This window comes from Tenrec ecaudatus, chromosome 2 (assembly GCF_050624435.1).
Source record: "Tenrec ecaudatus isolate mTenEca1 chromosome 2, mTenEca1.hap1, whole genome shotgun sequence".
NCBI classification, from domain to species: domain Eukaryota; kingdom Metazoa; phylum Chordata; class Mammalia; order Afrosoricida; family Tenrecidae; genus Tenrec; species Tenrec ecaudatus.
Genome location: NC_134531.1, coordinates 76,187,458 through 76,209,470, shown reverse-complemented (window position 1 = coordinate 76,209,470; position 22,013 = coordinate 76,187,458). Strand labels below are relative to the sequence as shown.

Genomic DNA, 22,013 nt, shown 5'->3' with positions numbered 1-22,013 from the left:
CAAAGGCGTATACTATTCCACTGGAAACCTCGACCCAGAAGCATTCAGTTCAAGCTCCACGGGTTAGCAAAACCTGCTCTCTGGTCTGTGAAGCCCACTACTCTGTTCCATGTTCTGCTTCCTGGTTCTGCGGTTGCTCCTCTGATGCCACAGCTGTCTTCTGGATCCAGGAGGTTCACTGCACTGGCATCTTGGGTCCATAGGACATGTTCCACTCCTGCCTCTTGCAAGTAACAAGATTGAGCTTTCTGCTTCTCAGCACAATGGCATTTCAGGGAATCCTGTTTGCAATTACTCACAAGTGGATCCTCTCAGTATCTTCCCCCAAACTTTTTACAAGACCATGCAGAAAGGGGGTCAATGGTTGGAGGAGACTTTGGCTAGAAGAGGCACATAAATAATTCACTGGCCCGACCAAATCCAGGGATATATACGGTAGCCAACTAAAAAGGAGGGGTGAAGTAAAAAAAAAGAAATGGGTAGTAGTGGAACAGGGCACTAACCCACCCAAGGGGAAGGTGTTGTTTATATCTCCACAGGGAAAGAGGGTTGATACTTCAACCCAGAGCTCCAAGATGTGAATGCAATTGACTGGCATGAAGTAGAGGATAAGTGGAGAGCCTGAGGGGCTGGCCCCAATCCCAACTACCTGGACACCTGTCCCTTCCCCCAGAAGAATTTATTCAGGGGACAGTACTGAATCTGCAGCTCCGGAAGAGGGACATGTCTGATCAGAGCACATGCTGGTCCACCAAGCCTTGAGGATGTTATTCCCGCTCAGAGCAGTCAAGACACAGAGACACTATGAGACATGACATCTCTCACTGACCCATAGCCCTACAGGGGACGACCCTGGAGACACCGTGTGGGAATTCCACCCCATCTGATCCCACCACACCGAGGCAAAACGCTAAGGGCACAAGTCCCCAGGGAATACCAAAAATAGACTTTGGGGCCAGGGCTTAGCACCCCATAAGACTTGACCAGAAAATATCCCTTAAGGCCAACAAACAGTCCTTAAACTACAAGCCTGTCTTTCTTGTTTTGTTCTGATTGGCTTGTTGTTATTGCTTTGTTTTATTTGGTTGCTTGGTTATGCTCTGTTTTGTTTTTGTGCATGTTATTATCTCCGCAGGTCTGTCTAAATAAGATAGGCTGGATGAACAATATGGTGGAGAAAACTGACAATTCCGGCAGGACGTGGGAGAGAAGGTGGGGGTAAAGGAAGTGGTGTTAACAAACCCAGGGACAAGGGAACAATAAGTGATCCAAATCGGTGGTGAGGAGGGTGTAGGAGGCCTGGTAGGGCGTGATCAAGGGCAATGTAACCAAGAGGAATTACTGAAACCCAAATGATGGCTGATCATGAGAGAGGGACAAGAGGAAAGTAAAAGGGAATAGAGGAAAGAGCTAGGAGACGAAGGGCATTTATAGAGGTCTAAATAAAGGCATGTATATATCAAATATTTTTATATATGAGGATGTGGAAATAGATCTATGGGCATACATGTATAGGTTTAGTATTAAGGTAGCAGATGGACATTGGACCTCTACTCAAATACTCCCTCAGTGCAAGAATACTTTGTTCTATTGAACTGGCATTTCATGATGCTCACCTTCCCTATACAATCGCTGAAGACAAAACAGGGGCATAAGGTAAACAAGCGGCCATCTAGCTCAGAAGCAACAAAGCCCACTTGGAAGAAGCACACCAGTCTGCGAGATCACGAGGTGTCCAAGGGATCACTTACTAAAAAATCATATCATTGTGTGCTCACCTCCCCATATGATCACTGAAAACAAATGGGTACAATAAGCAAATGTGGTGAAGAAAGCTGATGGTGTCCAACTATCAAAAGAAGTAGTGTCTGGGGTCTTAAAAAAGGCTTGAAGGTGAACAAGCGGCCATCTAGTTCAGAAGCAACAAAGCCCTCATAGACGAAGCACACCAGCCTGTGTGAACATGAGGTGATGAAGGGATCAGGTATCAGGCATTATCAGAACAAAAAACCTTATCATTGTGAATAAGGGGTGTAGTGCGGAATGGAGACCCAAAGCCCAGCTGTAGGCAACTGGATAATCCCTTACAGAAGGATCACAGGGAGGAGAGCCAGTCAGGGTGCAGTGCGGCAATGATAAAACATACAACTTTACTCTAGTTCTTTGCCACCACCACCCCTCTTATGATCCCAATTCTACTTTACAAATCTGGCTAGACCAGAGGATGTACACTGGTACAGATAGGAACTGGAAACACAGGGAATCCAGGACGGATGATCCCTTCAGGACCAGTGGTGAGAGTGGTGATACCAGGCGGGTGGGGGAGAGCAGGATGGAGTGGAGGCACTGATTACAAGTATCTAAATATAACCTCCTTCCTCGGGGGGAGACAACAGAAAAGTGGGTGAAGGGAGACAAAATACAGGGCAAGATATGACAAAATAATTTATAAATTATCAAGGGGTTAATGAGGGAGAGGGGAGCGGGGAGGGAGGGGGACATATGAGGAGCTGATGCCAGGGGCTTAAGTGAAGAGTTGTATGAGCCCCCAATAAAATGATTTTTAAAAATTTATTCTTTTCAAAATAGCATTAGTCATATACACATTATTTCAATTCTGTTACTCAGTAAAAATTAAAATGAACCGTTTAATTTGCAAACAAAAAAATTCACTGCCCCTGCAGTGTCAAAGATTTGACTGAACAGGGTTGTTTTTTCCTGAATTTTAGATTTTCCCCAAAGCAAAATATCAGGAAACCACTTTAATTGTGTAATTTAAGTAATAAAAAAGTCTGAGTACGACACATTCTCCCCAGAAGGTTACAATCTAATTAGATTTTGGGGGGTGGGGTAGATGGAGAAATACAAAAACCTGGTTTTACTACTTACTAACTTTTGAGAGGTGACTTAATATTGAATTATTTGTTCAAAATAATGATTCATTGCATACCTGCTAGGCACTTGGAATAGCAAAGTAATCAGCCTAATACAAGGTACTTACACCTAAATGAAAAATAGAAAATGAAAGAACGTAACACAGGCATGCCTTGAATACGTTGGGATCACCTGATACAGGAAATCAGAGTACAAAATCTGAGCCAATTTGCCAGATGGAATGATGAGTAAGTAGAATCTTAACAAATAGATCTTCAGATAGATATGAGTTAATGAAGAATGGTTAAAAATAATACACCTATTTTAAAACTTTAGAGAAAAAACTAAGTTTACCATTGTGGAGTGCTTCAGTGGAAGGGTGGGATTTTATAGGAATATACTGGAAAAAGGGCATCAACCGAAAAGCAACTACAGGCAAGAACCAATCTGAGCAAAAGCCAGCGTGCGCAAGGGAGCGGGTTGGGGTAGATTAAGTGTTTGTGTATTAAGAGGCAGTCCAAGAGTAGCAGAGCTTAAATGAAACAGATAAAAGTAATGGAAGGCACGTCTAGAAAAGTACCCTGTGGTCATTTTGAGGAGGTTTATATGTCAGGAGAAGTGTATACAGTGTACTAGGCAACAGGAAACCTTTGTGGGAATCTTATCATGAAGTGACATATTAGGATCTCAACTTATATTTAAGGATTCTAGGGAACTTGTTTCCTGTAACAAAATCACAATTTGTGTGTTCTCTGGCTGGGATGATACCTGATTTTAAAGTACGGTACACATCAATTAAAAGGCTAAGACTAGTATTTACAAGTATGGAACAAGAATTAAATAATTTCAACACTAGTCATAATTGAAACTTTTACTTGAAACATTATAAAAGTTCTTTTCACAGTAGCAACATGGCTTTGGGAAAAGAAAATTTATATCCTATGACAATTGGAGATAAGTAATATGTTCACCAACATCGAGTTGATTCTGACTCAGTGACCCTGTAGAACAGGGAAGAACTACTGTGGATTTCTGAGATTGTAAACTATTAGAAAGTCTTTCTCCCATGGAGTGGTTGGTGGTTTCAAATTGCTAACTTTGCAATTAGTAGTCCAACTTATAACTCAGTGCACTATCAAACATAATGAACATGCTCAGCATATTTTTTAAAAAAATATTTAACTGCCTTTTCAAACTCAGTAGTTTTTAGCCTCTGTTAAAGAACTTGCATAGAATGTATTCCACCTAAAACCTTAAACTAAGTTTCCAACCCATAACTTAGAACATTTTAAGAAGTACTATGTAAATTTGTACCTTTTACGTGTACCTATCAGCTCTACATTCTCTTTTTATATTCTTGTGATGTTAAAACAAACTACATTTCTCTGCACTGTTATGTACCATTGAGCTGACTGACATACAGCACAGAGTAAAGATGCCCATAGGGTTGCTGTTTTACCTTAGGTAGTATCCTTTATTCCACCTCTGGGCTCTAACATCCATTGCAATTGGCTACACAGAACTCTCAAAAAACAAACACAAAAACTCATGATGAAAGGGTTTATTAAGGAAACTGACAGCTTGTAATGCCAGATGAAAATGCTCAGGATAGAGTTGTTTATCAAGACATATTACAAAGTTGTTTTAGGTCAACTAATAAATGCTCAAAGGTGCATACCACTGCACTGGATGCCTCAACTCAGAAGCATTCAGTTCAAGCGTCACAGTCAGCAAATCTGCCTTGTGGACTAAGAAGTCCACTACTCTGTTCCACGTTCTGCCTCCTGGCTCTGCTGCTGCTCCTCTGATGCCACCACCGTCTTTTGGATCCAAGTGGTTCACTGCACTGGGATCTCAGGTCCAGAAGATGTGCCCCATTCCTTGCTCTTGAGGGTTTATTTTACATGCAGCACGATGGCATTCCAGGGACTATTGTTTGCAGTTACTCACAGATGAATCTCAGCAGTATCTTCTCCAACTTCCTTCCCAGACCACACAGGAAGGGGTGGATGGGTGGAGGTAGGAGCTTTTGGCACATGTGTCACATTCACAATTCACTGCCCCAGTGGCTTCCAAATCTGCTATCCTTCTGGCTGTAGACTGGCAAGGACCTGCTGGTGGGTTCAAACCACCAAGGTCCTTAGGCTCTGCCCATAGGGGGCTTGGGGGGGAGGGGGGTTTCGGTAATACTTAAGATTTCCCACCTGCCTGGCATTTCTATAAACACCATCCCACCTTCCCTTCTTCACCCACCATCCACAGTTCTTTCCTTGAAGCAGTTAAAAGAATCCTGTTTGATGTTTTCTCAACCTTGAAGAACTAGCCCTTCTCAGATTCACAACCAGTGTGCTAGAGATTAGGGTTCCCTCTTCAAGCTCGGACAGAATCAGCACCAGCAGATTATGCCTCCTCCTCACAAACTGAGTTTCTCCTCCAAGGGTTCCTCCTCGACATATTAATAAGTCCAAAGCCTCTGTACTTCCCACCCTGGGGGTGATAGTTGCGGTTTTTGTTGTGTTTTCATTGCCACCTGGGAGATAGCTGGCAGTCACCTCCTTGCCTTTTTCCCTTATCTAGGTAGCATTTTTATACCTAACTTACAATCCTTTATATTTAATTTTTGTTTAAATGAATGTGGTTATTTGGCACTGAAGTGAACACATTTGTAATAAACTTAACACTCAGTGGTGTTAAAAGTTCAAATATTTTACTTCAGAACAGTAAGATAAAAATTGTTTTCAATTAATTGCTCGGTTAAGTACTACACCATTTATTTACCAGCAGAAAGCCAGAACATGCATCAGGGCATTTTGAAGAAAAAAAGTAAACAGGTCCTCTGGCAACTGGAAGATAATTTATACTTTGCTGGTGGCAAAGAATCTTAACTTCGTGTAGCCCTTATACATCGAAATATACAGAATGCAGCATGCTTTGTATGCTTCCATTCTTTTAACGGACTTCTGAAACTCAGGAGCCAAAATGCAGCTATTGGCTAAAGAACTTATTTATAGTTTACTGTACCTAAGACATTAAGCTAGGATACTAAATTCTTTTCCTAACTTGGCAATTTTGAAGATGTACCACTTTGGTCAGCTGAATCATGTTCTAAAAACAATGACACCTCTGTTTTCAATCTCAGGCCTAGAAAGAACACAGTGCCTATTTTGAATGTGGAAAAAAGTGTGTCAGGATAGCAAGACAGATTTATAAATACACATTTCTTGGCATGGAATTTTTTTATAATAAAGCACACCACTTGCTTTGATACTGGATTTTATGTGAGAAACTTACAGATAATATTCCTGATTTGTTAGTATGACTCAGATTATTTGATAAAACTAATGCCAAGATAAATTTATTAATATACTCATGTAGTAGTATCCATAAGGCAAATTTCCAGGCCAAGGAGTCACCTGACTCTGAAAAGATTTAACACACTGCACAATTAAATTTGGCAGTTATTCCTGTACTTTTATATTCAAAGCAGTACTTACTATAGCTTCTTTTAATCAATGCCCTCCCACCCCACTGCTTTTAAAGATGGTGAGAGAAATTTGAAGGCAAGGAAACAAAGGGGGGCGGGACAATTGGTCAGGTGGGACAATAAATAACAGTGGTAGCACTAGATAGCTCCCAGTTCACATGCTGCAGTGGTTTCCATGCAAAAGCACCAAGGTTTTGAACTGGTTGAGTCCAGGCTAAGCACTTGTCTTTTTACCACAGATACATTGAATCAGACTCTACATTTTAACAAGACCTCTCAGTGTTTCTTATATATTCTCTTACAATCTTGGTAAAATATAGGTTCTGGTTCGGCACAATGTTGGACCAACCTCAATTTTTTTTAGCTAATTCCTATTTAGTCATGGCATAGTACCCTTTATACAGATTACTATGAAAGTGGGTAAAGCATACAGATAGGAACTAGAAACAGGAATCCAGGACAGATGATCCCTTCAGGACCTGTGGTGATATCGAGAGGGTGGAGGGAAGGTGGGGTAAAAAGGGCTAATGATTACAAGGATCTACATATAACCTCCTTCCTAGGGGATGGGCAACAGGGAAGTGGGTGAAGGGAGACATCAGACAGAGTAAGATATGACAAAATAATAATAATTTATAAATTATCAAGGGTTCATGAGGGAAGGGGGTAGGAGGGGAAAAGTGAGGAGCTCATGTCAAGGTCTCAAGTGGAAAGCAAATGTTTTGAGAATGGTGATGGCAACAAATGTACAAATGTGCTTGACACAATAGATGGATTATAAGAGTTGTATGAGCACCCAATAAAATTATTTTTATAAAAAGAAAACATAGTTTTCTCACGTCAATAATTAGAATTACTTCAAAATTTTTATAAAAAGTGGGTAATGCAATGGGTTGCTGACTGCTAGGTCAGCAGTTCAAAACCACCAGGTACTCTGTGGGTGAAAGATAAGGCTTTCTACTTATGTAAAGAGCTACAGAAATCCACACTGGCAGTCCTACACTGTCCTATAGGGTTGCTCTGAATCAGAACTCACTTGATGGCACTTATTTTACAAATTCTGACTATATTTTTTATTCAAGATTATTTTATTTACATTCGTTAGGGATAATTTTTTTCCGTAATGTCTTCATTTGACTTTGGTATTTGGATACTCCTGGGTTCATAAAAGAGTTGGGAAGAGTTCTCTATTCTGTTTTCTGAATGAGTTTGTGTACAATTGGCATTATTTCTTTTTTTGATGCCTGATACCTGATCCCTTACACACATCATGATCATACAAGCTGGTGTGCTTCTTCCATGTGGGAATTAGTATTTCTTCCTTAAGTGCTTGGTATAACCTTTCAATGGAGAAGGTTTTAAATTATAAATTCAATTTTGTTATACATAAGGCTATTTAAAATGTTCCATTTCTCCTTGAATGTTTTAGTCATGCGTATTTGTCTAAGAATTATGCCCCTTTTACCTTCCATTTTAGAATGTACGTGCACAGAGTTGTTCATATTCTCTTACTAATCTTTCAACATCAGTAGCATCTGTAGTGGTGGTGTATACATTTTTGTTCCTGATATTGATAATGTGTACTTCTTTTTGCGATCAACTTGGCTAGAGATTTAAAACTTCTTTGATTAAAAAATGTGTGTAATCATATTTTCCCTATTCTTGTCTTTTTATTTTAATTATTTCTATACCTTAAAAATATTTTTTACAAGTACTTAACTTTAGGTTTACTTGCTCTTTATTCCTTAGCTTATAAAGGTTGAAAGAGATCACACTAGATCAGTGGTTCTCATGCTTTCTAATGCTATAACCCTTTACTACAGTTCCTCATGTTGTGCTGACCACCCCCCCCAACAATATTATTTTCATCGCTACTTCATAACTGTAATTTTGCTACTGTTATGAATTGGGTGACCCATGTGTTCGCGACCCACAGGTTGAGAACCACTGCACTAGATGGTCCTGGATGGACTGAGCGATAAAGGTGGAACAAACTCAAAATCATAAAAAAGCTATGCTATGGGCTGGTTATTTGAGACGGGTGAACCATGGCCATGACTATGCCCCTTAGTTATCCTTAAGATCTGGAAATGAACTCACCTCATGGCTAATGATGCTAATGGCCAATACAGCCTGAAAAGTAGATTCAATCAATTTGTTACTAATGCTGATACCCAACGCAGACTATATTTACAGAAGTAAAAAATTCATAGATCATAGGTGTTAGTGTTTAGCTATAATGCAAAGATTTGGTGGAAATGCAATGTCTGACAAGTCTTGTTTGAATTACATAATATTTTAAACAAAATGTCAGGTTTATGGTATAAAATTGGCAACCCAATGTTTTTCAAAATTATTAATAATACAGGAGAGTATGTCAATCTTGGAATTAAATTTATCTTATCCTGTGTCCTGATTCATTAGTTAAGGTGGGGTGGGGGGGGGGGGTAAAGACATGTATTAATATAGCCAGGCTGAAAATTCTAAAACTGTGAACTATTTGGGTTTGAATTAATAATAATACCTTGATCTGTTGCCTTCGTAGCATGGCAAGTTCTCTCATGTCGCGGAATGGCTGAAGTAAATACTGGTAGAGTTCCGTTGTGGCTTCTGCAAGGCTGCTGTAGGCTTCATCCTCCATCTGATACAACTCAAGAAGTTCTACCATGCTCTCTGTATTCTTGTGCTTATCCAAGAGCTAGGGAAAATGAAAGTTTCATTACCAATAAAGTTAATATAATGTAGCCTACTTACTTGCTTTATATTTCTCTCCATGACTTCTCAGGACTTTGGAATCTAGAAACACGAGGGAGAAAAAACTGCTGTTGAATAGATTTTGCCTCATAATGACACTATAGGAGCAGAATAGACTGCCCCTATGGGTTTCCATGGATGTAAATCTTTACAAGAACAAAAAGTCTATCTTTCTCCTGTGAACAGCTCCTGGTCTCAAAACCGCACAGCTCTTAGTTAGAAGACCAACATAACTTACAACCACTAGAGTAACTCTGAAACACAAAAAGCCAGAAGGAACTAAATGACCCAGGCTTTTCATGACTCACCTCTAGGCCTCAGGTAGAGCTAGCTCACTATTCATAGTCTATGTCGGTGGTTCTCAACCTGTGGGTCTTGAACCCTGGGGGGGTGTCAACGGTCCTTTCACAGGGGTCGTCTGATTAATCGCAGGAGCAAAATTACAACTATGAAGTAGCAATGAAAATAATGTATCAGGCAAAGAAAAGGTAGAAAAATGGAAACCAACATCTCAGACACTAGTCTACATAGAACTAATAGCTTACATGAAGCTGCAGCTCTGCCTACCATGAGATCACAACTAGATGGTGGCTGGTTACCAACTGTTCTGATCAGTTCTACAGATGGACCCAGAACTAGAGGAAATGTACAAAACACAAATTCTTAAAAAGTCCAGTCTTCCTAGCAAATTGAGATGAGGGGACTTTCTGAGCCTGACTCCCTGGTATACTCTATAAACCTTGAATAGAAAGTACCTGAGGTGACATTTTAGTTAATGGGCCAAAAGATAGTATCCATGAGTATGATGCTGTATTTTTAAAAACCTGTATGAGACTAAAAGGACAATTAATCTAAGGGGAAAGGTAAGAAGATAAAGTGGCAGGGAAAATGGAGTACTGAAAACAGAACAACCAGAATGCAAATAAGAAGAATGACATACTGTGAAAAACACAAATGCAGGGGCGGGCTGGAGGGTAGGCTCCAAAAAAACAAAACACAAATGAAACTACACTAACCACATGAACTACAATGGTTTTCATTTTAATACATAAGTTATTTACATCATTAACTTATCATGAAAGTACTGTATTTGTTCATTGTCCATTGTGTGCTTAGCACTAAGCTGGATATTCCTAAGTGATTTATTTATTTAACAAACACTTTTATGACCCTAGTGAGGTGGCCACTGCCAAAGTACCAGAACACAATGGTGAACCAAAGAAGACAGTCTCTGCTTTCAAAGAGTTTAGAGTATGAAGGGCAGGTGAACATGAATCAAACTCCCTAACCAATGTAAAACTTCAACTATGTATGCCTTCATGAAGATAGAGAGCTTGCAGAGAAACTTGTCAGTGATAGCTTGAAGCCAAAATACTTTATGGCTGAAGACAAAAAGAAACCATTAAAGATTTTAGTTTGGGTTTTCCAATGAGTAAGTAAAAGAATCTTGATCTGTTCCCTGAAAGGTAAAAAATGCAAATTAGACTAAAAAGGAAAGGAAGACTGAGTCAGATAGAAAGGTATGTACAAAGGCCCCATGAAGACCGTGAAATACAGTTACAGCAAAGTGAGCAGAAAGGCACAGAATGCGATAGGGACAAGCTGTGGTGGCCTGGAGGTATGCTCCAACATTCCAGTAAGGATGCTAAGGATATCATCAGATGGATACAGATCATCATTCACAGACTTCGGCATCTATCGCCCATGAAAGTTGTAGCTTAGTTGGAAGAGAAGAGCAGATTAATTCAAGAAATGTTTTGGAGATAAAAATCAATAGGGGTGAACAAGCGGCCGTCTTGCTCAGGGGCAGCAGGGCCCACATGGGGGAAGCACACCAGCCTGTGCTATCAGGGGTGCCAAAGGGATCAGGCATCATCATCAAAAAAAAATCTTACCATGGTGAATGAAGGGGGAAGTGCAGAGTGGAGACCCAAAGCCCATTTGTCGGCCACTGGAGATCCCCTCACAGAGAGGTTTAGGGGAGGAGATGAGTCAGTCAGGGTACAATGTAGCACCGATGAAGAATACAGCTTTCCCCCAGATCCTGGATGCTTCCTCCCCACCAACTACCATGATCCAAATTCTACCTTGCAAGTCTGGATAGAGCAGAGGTTGTACACTGGTGTACATAGGAGCTGGAGGCACAGGGAATCCAGGGCGGATGATACCTTCAGGACCAGGGGTGTGAGGGGCGATACTGGGAGAGTAAAGGGTGAGGGGCTTGGAAAGGGGGAACTGATTACAAGGATCTACATGTGACCTCCTCCCTGGGGGACAGACAGCAGAGAGGGGGTTGAGGGGAGACGCCAGATAGGGCAAGATATGACAAAATAATAATCTATGAATTATCGAGGGCTCATAAGGGAGGGGGGAGCGGGGAGGAAGGGGAAAAAAAGAGGATCTGATGCAAAGGGCTTAAGTGGAGAGCAAATGCTTTGAAAATGATTAGGGAAAGGAATGTACAGGTGTGCTTTATACAATTGATGTATGTATAAGTATTGATTGTAATAAGAGTTGTATGAGCCCCTAATAAAATGTTTAAAAAAATCAATAGGACTTGATAATGGTCCAGATAAGGGAGGAGAGAAAATAATGTTTACTTCTAGGTTTGTAGCATTCATTGAAATAAAGACGACAGGAACATTAAGATTTTTATGGGTGACTTTTAGGGATCTAGAGCAGGTGTACTCCCAACTACGGCCGTGGACCCCACATGCGGCCCAACAAGGACATTTATCTAGCCTGCTAGGTGTTTTTGCCTAGTTTGTTTTTTTACTTCAAAATAAGATATGTACAGTGTGAATAGGAATTTGTTCATAGTTTATTTTTTATAAAACTATAGTATGGCCCTCCAACGGGTCTGAGGGACAGTGAACCGGCCCCATTTAAAAAGTTTGAGGACTCCTGATCTAGAGAAACTAAATTCAAAGTGCTTTTTAAGCATCCATATACAAAGGTCATATAAGGATTGCAAAATTTCCAAGATACTTTATCCTTAAAGGAAACAAAGTCAACAGTATTAAAAGTAAAATACTAATTATAACTCATACTTCCCAATTTTATAGTGTGATGCTGACTTAAGGATGTATATATACTAGATCAATGGACTAGAGTTCAAGGTTCAGAAACTAACCTTCACACCTCTAGCCAAATGATTTTTCAACAAGAATCCTCAATGAGGCAAAGAATAGTCTCTTCAAATGGTGCTAGAATGGAGATGGAGATGTGCAAGCAAAAGTTTAAATCTTAATGAGTACAGTCCAGTGCCTTCAGGCAAGAGGCTGGCCTACAGTGTGGGCTGCCCTTTGGGCATTTATTAGTACTAAATGCATTTTTTAACACTTGCCTGAGCTTATCGGATGTCTAGGGGCCTAGCAGCTGAGGGTCCAGAGAACAGGTGGTGCTGCTGAAAGCACAATAACGGTATCTTTAATGCTTTCAGATCTTTGACTTCTCACCTGTGAACTCCCTAATCTCATAGTCATGAGTACAGTCTGTGAGTTGTGTGGGGCCAGTACAATGAATCAATGGAACCCAGCAGAGGATTAGAGTGCTATGGGAAGGACAAAGGGTAGAATAGGTAAGGAAGTTTGGGGGTTAGAGGTATGTCTGGTTTCCACATCATAGTTATCAGTTTGGGGCTGGAATAGTGGGAAGAGACCAGACATTGCCTTACCACCATTTCCTCAATACTTCACACATATCAGGATACTTATACTTAAAACAAAAACCAAAAAAGCATTGGTGAGTATCACAGATTAAATTGTGTAACCTGAAAATGTGTCAACTTAGCTAAGATATAATTCTTAGTGGCTTGGCAATAACATAATGGCATAAAATGATAGTTGTATATTGATGTAATCATCCCTTGGGTTGGGATCTGATGTGGTCAACAATGATCTAATATAAGGAAATCAGGGTAGGATACGTTGCCCTTAAATCACAATCCTGATCTAATGTAAGGTAATTCCCTGGGGTACTCCATGCATTGCTTTTTGTCTTACAGAAGTGGGGGAAGAAGTTACCAGAAAGGGACCTAAAAGCATCAAGAAAGAAGAGCCAGGAGTCCATCCTCTGAACTCAGGGTAACTGAGCTGGGAACCCAAGAATCTTCAAGGAATATCAGGCATGCAGACTCTGAAAGTAGACAAAGCCTTTCCTCCTAAGCTGAGAAGCAACAAAGAAAGTCTTCCTCTAGACTAGAGTTTGCGCCCTTATTCTAGTGTCCAACACTGTGAGAGAACAAATTTATTTGTTAAAGCTATCCACTTGTGATATTTCTGTTCTTTAACTAGGGAAGCATAGGTGATAAGTAAGATTGTGAGTCTATGGAAATTTGATGTGAGTGTAAGAAAGTGTCATCTAGGTGCATCCTCAAACAGTTACACTTGTAATTCTCATACAGTATCATAATTTCTTTTTTTTTGCCCTAAACATTTTTTTCTCTTTTCTTTTTTTTACATTTTATTAGGGACTCATACAACTCTTATCACAATCCATATATATACACACAACAATTGTATAAAGCACATCCATACATTCCCTGCCCCAATCATTCTCAAAGCATTTGCTCTCCACTTAAGCCCCTTGCATCAGTCCTCTTTTTTTTTTCCCCTCCCTCCCCTTTCCCCCCTCCCTCATGTGCCCTTGGTAATTTATACCTCGTTATTTTGTCATATCTTGCCCTATCCGGAGTCTCCCTTCCCCCCTTCTCTGCTGTCCCTCTCCCAGGGAAGAGGTCACATGTGGATCCTTGTAATCAGTTCCCCCTTTCCAACCCACTCACCCTCCACTCTCCCAGCATCGCCCCTCATACCCTTGGTCCTGAAGGTTTCATCCACCCTGGATTCCCTGGTCCTCCAGCTCTCATATGTACCAGTGTACAGCCTCTGCCCTATCCAGTCTTGCAAGGTAGAATTCGGATCATGGTAGTTGGGGGGAGGAAGCATCCAGGATCTGGGGGAAAGCTGTGTTCTTCATCGGTACTACCTCGCACCTTAATTAACCCATCTCCTCTCCTAAACGCCTCTATGAGGGGATCTCCATTGGACGACACTTGGGCCTTGGGTCTCCACTCTGCACTTCCCCCTTCATTTAATATGGTATGTATATACATATACACATACATACACACACTTATATCCTTGGTTTTTTTTTTTTGCATGATGCCTTATACCTGGTCCCTTGGCACCTCGTGATCGCACTGGTTGGCACCTCGTGATCGCACTGCAGTATCGTAATTTCACTCTCAGCTATATACCTCAAAATAACTGAAAATGATTCAGAGACTTGTACACCTATGTTCATACATTTACAACAGTCCCAAAGTGAAAACAATCCAAATGTTCAACTGATGAAATAAAACCTGAAAAAGGTATGTATTAATTAGCCATAGAAAAATGAATGAGGTTTTGCTTCAGTACATGAGCCTTGAATACATTAAGTAAAAGAAGTCAGACACACAAAAAACTGCGATTCTATTATATAAAATATCTAGAATAGGCAAATTCAAAGAGACAAAAACTCAATAGGACACTGGGGGAGTTTATATAATGAGTTTGTTTGAGGTTATGAAAATGAATGGTTATAATGTCACTTTATTATGTTTTACCACAATAGAAAGAGCAAAACAGTTCCAATACATAAAATACTGACTGTAAAAGACACTAACTAAAAGTTAGAGAAAAGACTCATCAAATAGGCTCTAGCAATTAGACAGAGTGTTCTAATACATGGAGGATTTAAATTGGGGCTTGAAGTATGGAGGGAAAGTAGTCCAGAATTTAGAGATATGAATTAAAGTATCTCCGATAAAACATCTGGGTGAAAAGTGGGGCAGCAAGGAGTTATGTAGTTCCATAATCCCCAGCTGCACATTAACAAGTGTGTACACATACAGCTGTGTATTTTACTAGTGGAGCTACTTTTCCTGGAATTAGCCACATGGGGGCATATGGGTAATCTGCCCTGTTTCTTCGTCCAAAGACTTCAGATTCATTAAGGGACGGACCATATCAAAGTGGCAGTACTTTAGTAGCGAACCATTCCAAAATAGTCTGGGACAATTAAAATTAGCATCACTACCTGGGATCTTGTTAGAACTACTACAGAACCATACTGCCATCTCCCAACCCAGAGAATCAGAATATGCATTTTAACAAGGCCCGAATGTGTATGCGTGTTGATGCTTAAGAAATCCAGATTCAGTAAACACCTCAAAACTTTCATATTAACTATCATGTAGTAGGGTAAAAGTCTCTGAAAAGTTATGCTGACTATGTGTTCAATTTTTATACATGTAGAAATCTGGCACGTAAGTTATTTTAATGTAAAACAATCTTCCCATTTAATTCTTTCTGAGTACATTTACTATTACTCTGTATTAGTTCAATTACCCAAAGCCCGAAACTCATGACTTATAGGGTCTCCAAGACCTTTTAAACGAAAATTGCAACAAAACTCCCACTGAAAATAGTTCAGTTCCGAGACAAAAGGATTTTTAGATATTCTATAAGAACAGGCACTGCCGTTTCTGAAACCAATCACAGAATGAGCTTCAGCTTTTAAAGTCAAATGGTAGTGTGTATGGTTGCCTCTTATGCCCACAAAGAATGAACTGAGAAGATATTCTAGTTCTTGTGTTAGAATACTGGCTTTTAATTTAAAAACTGTCATTTTGGAATTAAAGAGAAATTGTGAAAGAAACAGGAGTTTTCAAAAAGCTGCCACTAATCTGTGTAAAACTCAGCAGCTTTTATACTAAATATAAACCACCACCAAGGATTCCATTTACAACAGCATCAAAAATTTGAAACTAAATAACTTTAAGAATATATTTTAATGTAAGACCCATGTAAAGAAACCACCAAACCACAATGTAAGTAAATAGAAGGCTAATTATACAGACAACAATTCTTACTAAATTTATAAACCCAATTTGTCAAAGCTAAGCAAATCCTTTTGTGCTAACAGTTTTAGGAAATGTCAGATTTTTTAAAAGGTGCAAATAATCACACAGACACACATATACACAAAACTGTTTTAAATAAGAGTCATTACCAAGAGAGGCCTTACTAGATAGTATAAGATACTAGATAGTAACATTAGCTGAAACCAGCATATAGGTGTCAAAAATCAATGTACCAGAGAGCTCATACATACAAAAATTTACTAAATGACAACCAAGACTTATTGAATGACCTGTGTTGAGATATATGCCAGTTCTTCACGAAAAAATAAGTTGGATCCCAACATAATATCAAACTCACACAAAAAAGTAGAAGGAGCAAGGGAGGTTTGTTGAGACTTCTAGACAAGTAAAGATCCACTCATAAAAAGAAATGCAAAATAAATTACAAAATAAATGTTTTTGCTGACAAGACCAAAGGTGTCTGAAAATATACTTGTGTTGAAAAGGATACAGGAACAAAAGGAACCACCTATATTTTTGAGCATTTTCACCGTGTATCCTCTACAGAAAACAATTTAAACAAATTACACATCCCCTGTGGGCCAGCAATTCCCTTTAGAGAAACTTATCTTGCAGATACACTTGCACTTGTGGTCAAAGATATGTTATCAGTATTAGCAAAAGATATGTGGCTGCAAAATTCTCCATTGAAAGGATAGAGTTTTGGATGTAAGGCTAATTGTGATCTTTTGCTCTGGACTCACTGCAGTTAAGCTTCTTCGGAATTACAGGGTTGCCATCAGTCAGAATTGACTTAATGGCAATGAGATGAATGCAAAAGATCATAAGTAGCCTTACATATACAAATATATCCCATCAATGCAGTATTATATCGTGTACATTAAAAGAAACAGCCTATTTAGAGGAGATCTTCATGAGTATATGGTTAGCTGAGAGCCCTTTGGAGCACATTGTGCTTAAGTACTCAGCTGTAACCTACCAGCCACTCCTTTGGAGAAAGATGTGGCAATTGCCTTTTTAAAGATTTATGCCCTTAAAGAAATCCTTTGGGGCAATTCTAAAATGTCTTATTGGGTTGCTATGAGTCAAAATTGCTAATGGAATGTTAATGAGCCCGTACATAGTATATTACTATGCTGAGTTTTTCAAAGGGGAGAAGGGAGAAAGCAATGTAATACTATATATGCTTTTTATATGTGACTGTACATGAAGGATTCATTTTATGGGTGCTTACCTCTAAGTTTAGAAGTCACCATTGGGGCATAGGAAAGGATGAAGACCCCATTTTCAACAAACCTTTTTAAATTGTACTGCATCCAGCAAATACATGCATTTTTCAAATGAAATTTTTTATACTTTAATTCTTCCCTACTCCCAAGCCCCAAAGTATTCTGGCTTATAGTTCAAAAAGGTTAATGCCAAACTTATCCTTCCCTATAATACCAAAGCTACACTTTTTCTAAAGATAGATAAAAGTCTTTAAATGATACATGCTTCTCTTGCTGTGCCTATCCACACATTATTCATATTGGCTAAATCATAGTTAAATCATCTATTTCAAGTTACAACTGAAAAGTTGCCATCATAATCAATTTCTAATCATAGCACCCTTCTCACATCACAGATATCAATTCTTTCTGACAGGTAGCAAAGATGCTCATTTTAACCATGGCTTACTACCTCAAGGCTGCAATATATCAAAAACAAAATGTTAAGGATAGGAGAACCATTACAATTAAAAAATGGATAGTATTTATAATGAATAATGGTCCTTTCATAGCTTTGAAGGTAAATGAATATCCATATCAGTGGTACTCAACCTTCCTAACGCCACGGCCCTGTAAGACAGTTCCTCATGTTGTGGTGACCCCCACCCCAACAAAAAAGTATTTTCATTGCTACTTCACAACTAATTTTGCTACTGTTATGAATTAGGCGACCCCTGTGAAAAGGTCATTTGACACAGACACACAGACACACACACACACCCCAAAGGGGTCGTGACCCACAAGTTGAGAACGGCTGCTATAGGCGCTCTCCTGTTTATTTCACTTGAAGTGAAGCTAAAACTATTCCAGAATGAGAAAGCAAGAGCAAAAAAGAAAATGCTAACATCTCAAAAGTTAAGTTCCTCCTAGTAAATTTCAAAATGATCAACTGCCTGAATTAAACAGAAAGACAACCCTCAGATGACTTCTTTAGAGTTCTCACAGGGACCAAACAGTACAGATACGATATTCTGCCCACACAGAAACATCGAGTCACTAGATGATTATTAATTAATTCAGTATACCCAGGACTCCTAACAACTGAGAAGACAGAAAATTGATTATTCTATTTAAACATTAACATATTTTGTATCTTATTTCTCATATGCCTTTTATCCTCAAACAAAATAGTACTTACAGAGCTATTACGCACGACTTAAACTTAATACTCTTGCAGGGAAGCCGAAGGCATCTCATCTAACTGTTAATTTATTAATTTGTCTCCTTTGCTATAAAGTTTCATGTTTTTCCAACAGTAGTTTACCTTAAAGGCAATTACAATTGCATTTGCTCAATCTGCCTTAATCTAACTATCTGAAAATGATCTTAAAAGTTAAAAAAATGTATTTTAAAGTTTCATTTCAGTAGATGCAATTTACTAACTGCTAGGACTTTTCCGTCTAAATAATGTCCTACATGATGGAAGAATTAATCTGGTTAAAGAATGTAATCACTAGCCCATTATACTATAATAATTAAATTTTCTATTTTCCTAACCCAGAGAATAAATGGATCTGGACACTTAGAGGTTTATGGACCACTAAAATAGATATCATGAACAACACCAAAAAAAGAGGGTAGGAAGTTTACTAAATCTGAGGATATAAGATAGAGAAAGTCAGAATTTATAGGGTAAGTAAAAAAAAATCTGGCTACAAAATCAAAGAAACTTTTATAAAACAAAAATACCAGAATGTGTGGACTAGCTTCCACCTAGGTGTATGAATGTACTTCCAAGAGCAAAGGTTTCCATTGTTCTACTTCTTCCCTTAAGAATTCTGAGCTTTTACACCTCACGTAAACAGCAGTTGTAGTAACTTCAAGGGACTCACACTGCACTTTTTCCCCAAACTGTATTCTTTGAAAATGTCCTTTGAAAAAAAAAAAAGAGGACCTGATGCAAAAGGGCTTAAGTGGAGAGCAAGTGCTTTGAGAATGATTGGGGCAGGGAATGTGCGGATGTGCTTTATACAATTGATGTGCTTTATACAATTGATGTATGTATATGTATGGATTGTGATAAGAGTTGTATGAGTCCCTAATAAAATGTAAAAAAAGAAAAGGAAAAAAAAGAAAGAAAAGAAAATGATTAGGGCAAAGAATGTACAGATGTGCTTTATACAATTGATGCATGTATATGTATGGACTGTGATAAGCGTTGTATTAGCCCCTAATAAAATGTTTTAAAAAATGTCCTTTGAGTTTAAGGAACCAAAAGAAGTCTGAAGGGCAAAATCAGGGGTTTAGAGTAGATAAGGAATATTTTCCAACAAACTTCTCAAAGAGCAGCCCTTTAAGAATGAGAAATCACATTGTCATAATGGAAAACCTTTCCTGGCCTTTTTCTTACCAATTGTCTTAAAACTCAAATTCTGAGCACTCAGTCACAGAAGGCAACAGATGACAGTGATAGCTCAAGACCCATTTGCTGAGTCCTCAGAGTAAGCCTCCACTGAGTTCCTTATGATCTTTGACCAAGGATGTACTTGCCCCTAGGCCCAGTGCATTGGAAAGTAATTACCTCTACCCCTACCCAGCCAGCCCTGGATTGCACCTGTGATTACAGGGTCTGGCTTGGTACAAAAGACTGCTGCCCTCCACTAAGTGAAAGGCTAAAGGTTTGAGTCCACCCTGCAGAGACTCCAAAAAGGAGTCGAACCTAAGGAAAAAAAGGAAGGCAGTGGTGGCTGGTATGCTATTCAATAAAGTAAAAAAATACCAAGGAAATGAGATAGACTCGAATGACAGGCTTGCACAGAACAGAGGGATATAAGACTGGCAGACTCTAAAATAGGATGACACTGAATGCCAGGAATTTCCACTCTTAATTGGTTTGTTTTAGCATATGTATTAAGGTTGAAGGGTGGGTAAAGTAGGCAAAAGTAGTGCTTGAAAGTACTACTTTGCTGGATGCCTGCCCCTCCTCCCAGAGGAATTTATTTCAAAGGATGGCATTGAATCTGCAGCTCCAGGACAGGGATATATCTGATCTGAGCACACATGGAGCAGATGAAGGGGGAGTAGGAGAGTGGAGCACATTCCTGGCCCACCAAGCCCTGAGGATGATGATCCCAATTAGAGCAGCCAGTCCACAGAGAGGACCACATGGCCAGCCCCACTAAGACGTGACATCCCTCACTGAGCCATGGCCCTGCGGGGGACAGCACCAGAGACAATGTGGGAATTGCGCCCAACCTGATCCCACCACACCAAGGCAAAAAACTGGGGGAATGCAGCGGAACAGCAAGGGAATGGAGTGGCAAGGTCCCCAGGGAATGCTGAAGGTGGACTTTGTGGCCAGGGCACGGTGCCCCAACAACAGACTGGACTGGCAAACACTCCAAAAGGCCAACAAACAATCCTTGAACTAACTACAAGTTTTACTTTTTTGTGTGTTTGTTTTGTTCTTTGTCAGTGGTTTGCTGTTGTTTTATTGTATATTGTTGTTTGGTTTTGCTCTGTCTTGTTTTTGTGCATGTTATTATCTCCACAGGTCTGTCTAAATAAGACAGGCTGGATGAACAAGCTGGAGGAAAAACAACAGGTTTGACAGTTCTGGGGGTGGGGGGGGGATGGGATAGGGGAGGTGGGAGGAAAGGAAGTAGTGTTAACAAACCCAGGGACACGGGAACAACAAGTGACCCAAATTGGTGGTGAGGTGGGTGTGACAGGCCTGGTAGGGCATGATCAATGGTAATGTAACCAAGAGGAATTGCTGAAACCCAGGTGGGGACGGAGCATGATAGTGGGACAGGAGGAAAGTCAAGGGAAATAGAGGAAAGAGCTGGTAGGCAAAGGGCATTTATAGAGGTCTAGACAAAGACATGTACATATGCAAATATATATATAAGGATGGGGAAATTTATCTATGTGCCTATATTTATAGGTTTAGTATTAAGATGGTGGAAGGACATTGGGCCTCTATTCAAGTACTCCCTCAATGCAAGAATACGTTCTTATATTAAATTGTCATTCTATGATGCTCACCCTCCGACACAACCGCTGAAGACAGCAGGTGAATAAGCAAATGTGGTGAAGAAAGCTGATGGTGCCCGGCTATCAAAAGAGAGAGCCTCTGGGGTCTTAAAGGCTTGAAGGTAAACAAGTGGCCATCTAGCTCAGAAGCAACAAAGCCCACATGGAAGAAGCACACCAGCCTGTGCGATCACGAGGTGTCAAAGGGATCAGGTATAAGGCATCTCATCATCACTTACCATAGTGATTGAAGGGGGCAGTGCAGAGTGGAGACCCAAAGCCCCTTTGTCGGTCACTGGAGATCCCCTTGCAGAGGGGTCTAGGGGAGATGAGTCAGTCAGGGTGCAATGTAGCACCGATGAAAAATACAGCTTTCTTCTAGTTTCTAAATACTCCCCCCCCCATCATTATCCAAATTTTACCTTGCAAGTCTGGCTAGACCAGATGATGTACACTGGTGCAGATAGGAGGAGCTGGAGGCACAGGGAATCCAGGGCGGATGATATCTTTAGGACCAGGGGTGTGAGTGGAGATACTGGGAGGGTAGAGGGAGACTGGGTTGGTAAGAGGGAACTGATTACAAGGATCTACAAGGACCTCCTCCCTGGGGGATGGACAACAGAAAAGGGGGGGGGGGTGAAGGGAGATGTCAGACAGGGCAAAATATGACAAAATAATAATTTATAAATTATCAAGGGCTCATGAGGGAGAAGGGAGGGGGGGAGGG

At 39.9% G+C, this 22,013-nt stretch overlaps 1 protein-coding gene across 1 annotated transcript in view; it reads right to left on the bottom strand.

Annotated features, from left to right (window-relative positions):
* JMY (junction mediating and regulatory protein, p53 cofactor) overlaps positions 1-22,013 on the bottom strand; it is a 95,497-nt gene that overhangs the window by 54,115 nt on the left and 19,369 nt on the right. Inside the window, exon 2 of the mRNA XM_075541209.1 lies at positions 8,883-9,056. Coding sequence (XP_075397324.1) covers positions 8,883-9,056 — 174 coding nt within the window. The remainder of the gene's footprint in view (positions 1-8,882; positions 9,057-22,013) is intronic.